This window comes from Pterocles gutturalis, unplaced genomic scaffold (genome assembly GCF_000699245.1).
Source record: "Pterocles gutturalis isolate BGI_N339 unplaced genomic scaffold, ASM69924v1 scaffold7454, whole genome shotgun sequence".
Classification (NCBI taxonomy): Eukaryota; Metazoa; Chordata; class Aves; order Pterocliformes; family Pteroclidae; genus Pterocles; species Pterocles gutturalis.
This window is the reverse complement of record NW_010133194.1, coordinates 65,617-77,294: the sequence shown is the minus strand read 5'-3', so window position 1 is coordinate 77,294 and position 11,678 is coordinate 65,617. Positions and strand designations below refer to the sequence as shown.

The 11,678-nt window shown below is 38.4% G+C and overlaps 1 protein-coding gene across 1 annotated transcript in view; it reads right to left on the bottom strand.

The window, feature by feature from the left end:
* Positions 1-293: 293 nt before the first annotated feature.
* Positions 294-11,678, bottom strand: part of LOC104467376 (mitogen-activated protein kinase kinase kinase 15-like) — a gene marked incomplete at its 3' end in the record, with an annotated part of 50,918 nt that continues 39,533 nt past the window's right edge. The window contains exons 15-20 of the mRNA XM_010081134.1: positions 7,954-8,087; positions 7,212-7,339; positions 4,319-4,449; positions 3,926-4,031; positions 1,734-1,891; positions 294-366 (exon numbers count right to left, since the gene is read on the bottom strand). Coding sequence (XP_010079436.1) covers positions 294-366; positions 1,734-1,891; positions 3,926-4,031; positions 4,319-4,449; positions 7,212-7,339; positions 7,954-8,087 — 730 coding nt within the window. The remainder of the gene's footprint in view (positions 367-1,733; positions 1,892-3,925; positions 4,032-4,318; positions 4,450-7,211; positions 7,340-7,953; positions 8,088-11,678) is intronic.

Genomic DNA, 11,678 nt, shown 5'->3' with positions numbered 1-11,678 from the left:
CTATTACACAGCAAAAAGAAACCACAGTTTGCAATTTATGGTGCCTAGCAAGAGGCAGTTCCAAGCAGGTCACAGCAGAGCCAAGAAACAGAAAACAAAACCAAATGCCCGACTGTAGCACATTAACACAGTCTGCAATAACAATGCTAAAAACTCTTGCCGCATCCTTGAAGAAAGAAGGGCAAGAAATGTATTTTTAAAAAATGCTGATTTTGAGACCAGAACACAGCTCTATGGCCTGGAAGTGTTTATGGGCAGGACATAGGGACACTCACAGTCTTGCAAGAGCTCACCTTGTGAGCCTGCGCAGAGCTTGTCAAGCACCCAGGTCTGAACCAGCACTTCCTGACAGTTCAATAAACTGTGCTGAAAAACAAGACATGGAACTCACTGAAGAGTTCAACTATGTGCCAGATACATAAGATGAAAAGGCGTCTGCCAACAGAACCATATCTGACATTTACAGCGATGTGGAAAAAAGTCGTTTTTCTGTGGCTCCCTCAGGAAAGATTTAGTGAACCGAAGCATGTTCACCGAGACAGCTTCTTTTGAGGTAGTGTCACAAGTTCACAGCACTGAGGTGATATATTATACCGTTGAAATAACGACACCAAAACCCATAATTCTCCATCCCTTTCTTTAACTTTTAGCTGCTGTACATGGGACAACTCACACGCCTAGTACGACGCACGGCATTACATGCCACACTGAACTACAGCTCAGCTTAATATATATACTTATTGATAAAGATCTGATTTTGCTACCGTGGTTCCATTAATAACGATACTAGTCCTCACACACTTTCACACTGAAAGTTGTTGACTTTCAACAACATACGCAAAAGAATCAACAATATTGATAATTTAAAGCACTTTGCTGGATTATGGATGTGATATTTTGCCCATTATAAGAATGAGGACTAAGAAGCATAAGTGAAAACCTAAGTAGTTTACTAAAGGTCTACTGCAAGCCAGTGGAAGACCCAAAAATTTTCAGTCTCCATATTTGACACATTATCACATTATAGCTTTTACACTGCTGTTGGTTTTAGAGTTAGAACAAGTAACTTTTTTTTTAATACATTTATTATCAAAACTATCTGAAGCATTCTCTTCTCAAGTGTTAATTTGTGCATTTGAAAACAGAGAAGCAAAGTACTAGAGGCAACAGTTTACCAAGAAGGTAGCTTTGGTCCAAAGGACTTAGCATGTAAATTACAGAGTATTTTACTCCTTCAGTACATACCAGAAATCCTGTAAAGTTAGCCCCCCGCCCCCTTCCACCATGGCTTCCTACCACGTTGCAAAGACTAGGCCTTTGAAAGACAAGGCAAACAGTTACTCTGGGAGTGAAGCTTATAAAAAATGACTTAAAGGAGCAGAAATAAGTTTGCTATTATTGGAGAGATTGGCTGCCAAGAAGGAAATCATAAACCAAGAACAGGAGGTGACAGGAGTAAGAGAGTAGAGAATATTAGTTTTCATAAGTCTTCACTCATTTTTCAGGTTGCTGCTCTGAGTCATGACCTATTTCCAGCACAAAAATAAATGATGACCCCCTAGAGCAGTACAACTTACAGCAGAGAAGGATCATTCAGTGTTAAGAACACAGGTCAGACTGTGGCTTTGTGCAAAACAACCCATGTAACCAAAGGGTACTACCAATTAAATTAATATTAAAAAAAATAAGTTAGTATTTGAAAATTCATAAACTGTATAGCAAAAAAACCTTACTTTAAACATTGCTGCTTGAGGCTCCCCTAGTTCATGAAATGGAGGCTTGCCTGTTGCCATTTCAATAATGGTACAACCTAGTGACCAGATATCAGCTGGTGCACCGTATCCTCGTGGTCCTTTATCAATGATTTCTGGAGCCATGTACTGCAAGGTTCCTAGCCAGGGCAAAAAAAATAGTGAAGTGTTACAGTCTTCGTTCTTATTAAAGAGAATTAACACACCACTAAGCAAGCTAATAATTGCCAAATGCAACCTGCATAGCCAAAATATTTTATTTCCCTTATCAACACTGAAAACTAGACAGAAACTTATGTTTTAACATCTTTTCTGTAAGCTTTTTTCCCCCCCTTTCTAATATAAGGCTTCAAAAAGCTGAAAGTATATTCACCACATAATCTAAATGCTTCTTCAGAATGTAAAATTTTATCAAACAATTTTTGCAAACACTGAATTGTAAAGATTATGCATGTAAGAGGTGATGAAAACCTGCAAAGTGACAGATAGTCTTCATGAGAATAATTTTTCATATGTTTACCCCTATGAGAACACTAGTGACAGGGAATTTCAAGAAGTCAGTTTGAAAAGAATCTACTGTTGTAAATATAAGATTATAAAGAAAAGAACATTAAAAAAATTCTCAAGTTTTACATAAAAACAATCAGGGTTGCAAGCAAGGTAAATCAATTACACGGTAACTGAAAAAACAAGGGAACCCATCATAAATTGCAATTCCAGGAAGTCTTTTGGATGTGCTTGTAACTTCTGACATCCAAGGTTAGTGAGGAGGGGAGTGATCTCTATTGAAAGTTCAATAGCTATACATGTTGGCAAAATCCTGCCTAAGCCTATGGCTGGCTCTTACTATGGCTGGCTCTTAACAGACAAATCTGAATGTCTCTAAAGTTTGCCTGCAGACAATCGGACTGTAATACCAGTTATAATGCTGATAAACAGAACAATAAAAATGAAATAAACGATGGTCAATTTGGAATCACTGATATCCAAGCATCTACTAACACCACTAACAAGAGGTCTTTACAGAGACCAACAGATTTTTGGAAATGTTTCGAACACTACCAGTACTTTCTCCACATGAATTCCTACCAGCTTTGTTATGACATCCTTAAACTAAATAATTTTTCTTTGTAAGGATGCAATAAAATTACACTGTGCTAAAGCTGTGAACTATTAAGTAAAGGACATCTGGTGAAGATAAAAGGGATTGGATACTACTATGTTCATTAAACGTGACTGTTGTAGTACAAAAGTTCAAGCCACAGCTTTGCCCTCGGGCTGCATGTCTTGAATGGAGGGATATAACGTTTAAACCACCACAAGTCTGATTCTTCAAATCATGTGATTTTATTGCATAATGACTAAAATACACAGAGTTTATGCACTGACTTAAGGAACAAAACAAATTGGAAGAGACCTTTTAAGACCCTCTGGGCTCTAGCTACCTGCTTACTGACTTTAAATCCAAAATGAGAACTTAATTAAAATATTTATTCTCATGGTAAATTACATCTCTGAGGCACAGACTGTAAACATGCAAGAGAACAAAGAAGAAGGGAACAAGAAAAGATTTACCTCTTTTTATTAAAGTATGATGACTTTTCCTCAGATACAATTTTTCCATATATCATCTTGCTTTTACTACCTTGTTGTATATGAAAGCTTTTCTGTAACATACCAGCCTAGTATTTTCGTGTAAACTGTTGTTTCTACTGCTGTTAACACCAAGTTATCCAGTTGGTTAGGTTTTATAATTATTGGTTCAAAACGGAAAGTATTTATGTTTGCGTTTGGTTTTCTGCACTTTTAGACATACCTCAAGAAAGAGTGCATGCATGAGTTACTAATATCAAGATTATTAAATGAAAAAGTTGCTGTATTCAAGTGTTTCCAGATGTAATTGCAACAAATCAATTGCTACTTAATGAAAAACACTTAAAAGAAAAACTATTACCCCATCACACTTATGAAGTTAAAAAAAGTAAAATGGAAGATAATTACACTAAAAAAAAAGGAAAGATAGCAAGCCTGTGTTTACGGTGATCATGCTCCCATTTTCACTTCCCTGAAAAGAGAGACCTCATTGTGTTTTCATCACAAATCCAAAGAGGCTCGTGGCTCTAACTCTAAATCTATCATCAAAACCCTTATAAATGCTGCTACGTTAGTCTTACCTGTAAATGTTTCAGTGCATGGATTGATTCCTGCCAGCCGTTTGGAAGTACCAAAATCAGATATCTTTACCACGCCACTATAGGTGTTCACCAAAACATTATCCCCCTGTGGTTTGGATGAGAGAGAAAGAGAGGTAGAGGGGAGACAGACGAGTACAGATTCAAAATCCCAGTGTCTAGATTCTCCTTCAAATTTGTTGTTAGCTTTGTAATATACCTTTCTACAAAGGAATTTTCCAGGAGCATCAGGGAGAAGGGGTTGTTTTATTCTTTCCTTTTGTTTTAAGCTTCCATGAAATCCTATTAAAAATCCTAGTTCAGGTTAGAGTAAGACTAACTGAAGTAAATGAGATAAAAAGCATATCACACAAGACATCCTAAAGGAAAATTTACCTTTATATCTCTGTGTACAATCTGGTTCTCATGGAGATACTTAAGGCCTTCCAGAATCTGCCTGGTGTAAAATTTAATTGTAGGTTCTTTCATTGGGCCCCATTTAGATCTTAGGAGAGCGGAGAGGCTGCCTACAAGAGTTGAGAAGAAAATATACCAAGACAGTAAAATCCTCAAAATAACACGAAACATTTAAGTCTGGATTAAGCCTTTGCTTGATATCTTAATACAACAGAAATGCAGTACGTATAATTAAGACAAATTCTTCCTAGATCCCTCAAAGCAAATAATCTGCTGCTGCTCTTGACTAGTTATTTCTTGCTTGCCAGCTCAGCTTCCACCTCCATGACAAAAATAAATGTTACAATAGGGCTGGATGCATCTCCCTCACTTCAGTCTAACAACTGTTGAAACTAGGACTATCAACCAATTAGCCCTTAATGAAATAAAGACTAAAGGTAACACTGCATGCTATTATACACTATACTTCATGACCACACACATGGGCAAAGAGAAGCTGATTTACTCGAGGTGGGGAGAATTAAAAAAGGAAATAGCCTTTTCCTTGCAAATATGGGATTAACTTCTGGAAATGTTCAGAGACAGAGGAAAGAAAGCTCCTGAAAGAAACCAAGTAATGGATGTTCACAGTAGGAGATGGGTCATCCACACTTCCCCTACTTTTAATCTTTTTTTAAATAACAGAAGTACTTTAATCATGAAGCAGAATAGACAGTTTTGCTTTTTCTGCTCATAATAAACCAAGTGCAGTGGGTCTATTTAGTGCCAGACAAATTCAGCTAAACGGATTTTTCAACTGCTTTCAAAAGTGAAATTTCCTCAAAGAATCTTGCGTAATCTGAACAGCTGGTTCCTTTTTAAGGCTGCCTGCAGAGTTTAAAATATATGAAGAAAATGTCTGAAGATCTGAAGAGCTACAGTCAACGGCTTGATGTGCAAATGGAGACCAGTGACAAGTGGTGTCAGTATTGGGACCGGTGTTGTTTAACATCTTAGTGGGAGTCATGGACAGTGGGATTGAGTGCACCCTCAGCAAGTTTGCCGATGACACCAAGCTGTGTGATGTGGTGGACACGCTGGAGGGAAGGGATGCCATCCAGAGGGACCTGGACAGGCTTGAGAGGTGGGCCAATGCAAACCTCATGAGATTCAACAAGGCCAAGTGCAAGGTCCTACACGTGGGTCAAGGCAATTCCAAACACAAATACAGGCTGGGTGGAGAACGGATTGAGAGCAGACCTGAGGAAAAGGACTTGGGGGTATTGGCGGATGAGAAGCTTAACGTGACCTAGCAATGCACGCTTCCAGCCCAGAAAGCCAACCACATCCTAGACTGCATCAAAAGCAGCAGGACCAGCAGGTCCAGGGAGGTGATTCCTCCCCTCTACTCTGCTCTCGTGAGTCCCCACCTGGAGTACTGCGTCCAGCTCTGAGGCCCCAACATAAGAAGGACATGGACCTGTTGGAGTGAGTCCAGAAGAGGGCCACAAAAAGTATCAGAGGGCTGGAGCACCTCCCATATGAGGACAGTCTGAGACAGTTGGGGTTGTTCAGCCTGGAAAAGAGGAGGCTCTGGGGAGACCTTATAGCAGCCTTCCAGTACCTGAAGGGGGCCTACAGGAGAGATGGGGAGGGACTCTTTATCAGGGAGTGGAGCGATAGGATGAAGGGTAATGGCTTTAAGCTGAAAGAGGGTCGATTTGGGTTAGATATCAGGAGGAAGTTTTTCCTGTGAGGATGGTGAGACACTGGAACAGGTTGCCCAGGGAAGTTGTGGATGCCCCATCCCTGGAGGTGTTCAAGGCCAGGCTGGATGAGGCTTTGAGCAACCTGGGCTAGTGGGAGGTGTCCCTGCCTGTGGCAGGGGGGTTGGGACTCCACGATCTTTGAGGTCCTTTCCAGCCCTAACCATTCTATGATTCTATGAATTGATTCAATAATATCTTGACATTAGCAACTAATCACAGCACACTCTACTGTGCATTATGAACAGGAAAAAAGAGGTATGTAAACAACACCAGCTGATACTTTCAACAAGTGCAGGAGAACAAGTGGCAGTACTAGTATAAACTTATCACATCTGCATGCATCACACATGTCAAAGTGTCTCAGCTTTCAGGTGAGAAGGTCACAGGATTACAAAAAATTAAACTTCCCTATATTGAATGCTTCAGATGTATTTAATTACACTTGGATGTTTGTCTTGACCTTCCCTAGAAAACCTGAACCTTTTTTCCTGGTTTTCTTATTTCTGTTTTTATTTTGCAAATTCTATTCACACAAGAATTTAACACTCATTCTGACACATCCTTGACACTGAAGAGCAAACAGCAAAAAGAAGATGGAAACATAACCTAGAGAGAATATAGAGGGACTTCACATCTTAAAATGTAGAAAATGCTAGAGGAACAAAACTGGAAATTATTAGCAAGGGAAGCATTTAGCTTTTATCTCTAATCTACCTAGGAAATAATAGTGCTCTGTATATAGCAGATACAAAATAATATTTAATTGCTCAATCACTATTAACGCTCAACAGAAACTTATCCTAAAAGCTCCAATCATCATTCAGATGGTCAGGCTAAATGGACTATACAGCTCTAACTCCACTATTTTATAACACATGAGTATTTGACACCAGATACTTTTAAGGACTTTTCTCTAGGTTTATAATTATTTTAGAAAGGGGAGAGGGTATTGGGACCTGTACACTTCAAATCTCTTCTTTATATGAGAAGAATGCCACCTGTAGTTAATGTCTCAACAGAAAAGCCATATACAGAGCACAAACATACTAGGTGCACATCTATTGGCTTTCACTAAGTTTAGAGTCCCAACTGCTTCTGATTCCTTTGCTCAGAATGATACAAACCTCCTGGCACCTGCTCCATAAAAATTTTAATGTATCCGTCTTCTGAAACAGATCCAAGATACTGGACAATGTTCCGATGTTTTAAATATTTATGCAGTGCTATCTCTTCATGAAGAGGTTGAGAATACCTATTAAAAAAAATAATAAAGGAGTATCTCATCATGCAGGAAAAGGTTCTAGGCTATGCTTAAATGCTAGTTTGCATACATAATGGATTTTAGGGATACTGATCCAATTCTCAGCATACATATTGTCCATGACTTTCAAAATGCAGTGTGAGTGGCGGCCTATTCAGAAAAAAGTACAGCAGCAGATCTCAGAGGAACCCTGAAGAAGAAACATGCCCTCAAAGAATCTATACATGCCTTTCTTCTGTATTGTTATGTAGCGTTGTCTTTGCCCCCAAAACTCCTTTTATGCTTTTCCCTGCCCCCAAAAAACACCAAATGAGATACAACTGCAATTGAAACCCCCAAATATGTTTTATTCTAGAATTTATGGTAGACATGTGGATGATCAAACTGTATTATTTATGATATACATAATATATTTTCCAAAAAATAAAAAGTCCTTATTCTGAGAAGGGTACTGTTGAATACTAGGAGGAAATGATAATTGAATTTTAGTATACTGGGATTTTATAAACTAACCACACAGAAATACACACTAAGAAGAGCAAAGTTTTCAGCAAGCAACTGCAGGTTCATTAGCAACATGTACATAACAAAAAACTAGGTCTTACCTGCTGTCTCTCTCAGGTATTTCTTTGATGGCTATTCGGACCTGATTGCTAAGGTCTCTTCCAGCATAAACTATTCCATAAGTACCTTTCCCTAGAACTACCCTGTCACCATTCTCATCGTAATCATATTTGTACTGCAAGATAAACAAAGAAGCACATAAATTATTATCATTAACATTTGATATTACAGAGACCTTTAAGAACAGTTAGGTAATATACTGAGTTAGTACAGCACAGAGTAGTTAGTACAGTACAGCTGTAGTACAGCAGGTCACCCACCAGTCTGGTGAATTATACAACTTGTATAATTTCCATGTTACTTGCTTCACAAAACCACCTTCCCTAACCAACTTTGAAAAGCATTCCCCCAAACAAGGAACACAGCATTAGACCAAACTCGATGATAGAGTGCTGTCAAAAGATCACGTTTAGGTATCACCTCTAAGAATTCTGAGCCTTCAGAATATGTAAATATATGGAACATAACCTATAATTTTGAAACCAATGATTTAATAAATAGATAACTAAGTGACATTCTCATTACAGTGGGTGGACACTGTTTTAAGACCCTGAACTCTCATTTGAGCTTAGCCACAGCAAAATTCATTTCTGACATGTTCCACTTATTATGAGCTTTTCCAAAATGCTCATCTTCTCCACAGATGATCAAATATATGAAGTGGTGGTTCCCACTGCTGTTGAAATGTACTGGGTCATATTGCCAGCTGACTAAGGCACTGCTGGTTCACTGACTTCAGTAAAGCTACACTAATTCACACCACCTCATGGTCTTGTCCCATATGGTGATCTTATCACAGAGCTCTCCTACTACAAAGGACAGTGTAAAAGCCTATTGATGAATGACACTTGATGAAAGCACATCCCAGACACTAAATAAAACCAAATTTCTTACAGAAGTTGGGTTAAGAAGCACACCCCTGATTCAAATTGATAAAGGATAATGAAAAAACACTTTTGCAAAGAGTTAAGAAAGGAACTGAACAGTTTCATAGCCTCATATATTACCATGAGTACACAGACCTTCCCCAGGATCTTCCCAAATCCAACAGGATACCCCCTATGGGAAAACTGCAGGGTATTCTCTGTGGCATCATATGATTAATTTTTCAATTCTCTATTGAAAAAAAACCAAACCTGACCCTTTTTACAATGGCCATAACTATTGACATTTCTGTCAATGACCACTTTTTCTGCTTCATCCAATAAGACTCTCTTGTACAAAATGCATCCTTGAGATCTTTTTCTTTGAAGTGTCTTGCCAGTACATATTGCAGCTCTGGTATTGCAATGTCAATGTGTCACTGACATTTCCCCCCTCTTCTCCTCAGCAAAGATGGTAACTTCTATGCTGCTGTGTGGAAGGTGCTAAAGAAAAACCATCTGTCATTTATCCTAGCAGCACATTCTGCTCAGCGGAACTAAACTTGAGTTAGCACAGCTTTAGTACAGTTTAATTTTCCATGTTTCAGCACTTCACGGTTCATAACATAATCTTGTTATATGACAGGCATAACTGACACAAAACACCATATGTAAAACTTGTCAGGTTCTTTGGTAGGAGTATATCCAGCTTTCACAGCTATCATATGACATAGAACTCTGCAGAAAAAAGACAGCAGTCACATTGCAGAATTTAAGATTGACAGCAACACTATCTGCAACAGACTGGTTCTAAGCCAACTCTATAATTACTGTGGAGAAACCTATGTTCTCTAGTCTGGGTCCCATGATATATGAAAATTGTTGAGATTTATAGTTCAGTGCTAGTTAGTAGACAGTTTAATAGACTTACATACTTGATGCCACTTTACATTTGCCTCCTGTCTTTCCAACAGCTACAAAGATTGAAAAAGTCACTACTGGTTGCCAAAAGTCTGGATATGTGATCCACTGGATGTGCAATTCAATCATTAGGTATGAGTGAACATGCATTCATAGCTGACCTTCTGTATGAACATGGTAGGGTAGAGTCTGATCTCTAGGATATCCTATTTGGGGTACAGCGGGTACTCTTAAGGTGACAGGAACTTATTCAATACCAGTATCCAGAGGTGAACACCCTAAGATAGAAAGGACTGCCACACTCAGTCTCCTTCCAAATCCTCATTAGCTGTAGAACTAAACCGTAGTTGCTCTCAAATAACACAGCAATCCAAAATATACAACTCCTTGGGACAATGTTCTCATAAGAATACTGACTGAAATCAGATTTTCTTCCCCCCAAAATGTGCTCAGGGTTATTTCTTCCTCTTCCCCAATGAGAAACAGTTGTTTTATTAACAGTAAGAACTTCTGCTTTATCTGCTTGTCAAGACCATCAAGACCATACAAAGCTGCATTTTCCATGTTCTTAAATGCAAGATCTCAGGCTGCAGAAAGACACTAACTGTCTTAGCTCATTTATAAGCCAAATTAATTAAGCCTCCTCTTCTGTATCTTGATTTCTGTTTTAATGTCTTGACCTAAGACAGTAAGTACAAGGTGATAATTCAGAAAACTTCAAGATATGTAGAATGATATAGCTCAAAGATTTAAAATTAATTTCTGTTGTAATTTCCCCATAAGTCGTTGATTCATGCAGGCTTGTTTTCTGCTGTGCATTCTCAAATTATTTTTCCAGGTCAGTTTTTAAAAGGCTCAAGCCACAGTGAGGTCACTTCCTCGGAGACTATTACACAGTTCAATAGACTGTGCTGTTTGGAGATTTTCCTGCTGTTAGCTCAGTACATACGTATGTAATGTAAAATCTGCGGCTATAGATAATACCCTGTCTTTGCCAAGGCAGAGCCCTGGCCCTATGCTGAGGCCACAGATGTATGTATTAAGCTGGGCTTAATAGACATGCATATCTTGTCCTTTTCACTTGAGGAGAGAATTCTGTGGCCACTATGCACAAACTTCAGTGCAAAAACTTGTCTTCCCCACCATATACAATTACATCCAACAGTACAGTAGAGGGTCTTCTACTTTCTTAATCCTCTTCTGAAGCCTCAGGTACTACAAAAGCTTCACTATCATAAAGAGCTGCTCTGGATTGTAAGCCTAAGAGAATTACTGGAATGAGACATGGTCAGAAAGATAGCCAGCTCAAACAAACCACAGCAGGGTTTTTACACACATTAACTGGATTGACTGAATTTGCTTGACCACAAATAAAAATTACAACGTGCTTTTTATGATGGCTTTTTTTTTTTTTTCAAAACAAATAAACAGAAGCACAGGATATATACTTAGTGCTACAAATTCAGACATTTGCTATGAGGCAGTGGGTCTTACGAAGACATGGATTCACCTACCCTAACCTGAGCCCATGTAAAATGTGAATAACTTTTTTTTTTTCCTCTCTACTGATTATAAGGAAAACCTGCATCTACTAGGTTCCTAATGTATCTGTTTCAGTGATGAATAAAAAGTACAATGGTTTAATCTGATCCTAAATATCTGCAAATCTCTGTGACAGAAAAAGCCTGTCAAATGAAATTACCTGGAGTAGTAATAGTATCAGGCACTGGATAGAAAAACCAAAGTACCTTTGCTAAATGGCTTTTTCCTGGAATTTAGGTAATATCTTATCTTTTTCATCCATTTAAGTCAGCTGATATCAGGTGATTCTCATCAATAAGTTGTTTGCAACATAAATACAAGATCAGTAACACCCTTCATTAGGGATTTATACAGTTTATAGTAGTAACAGGCTCACTTAA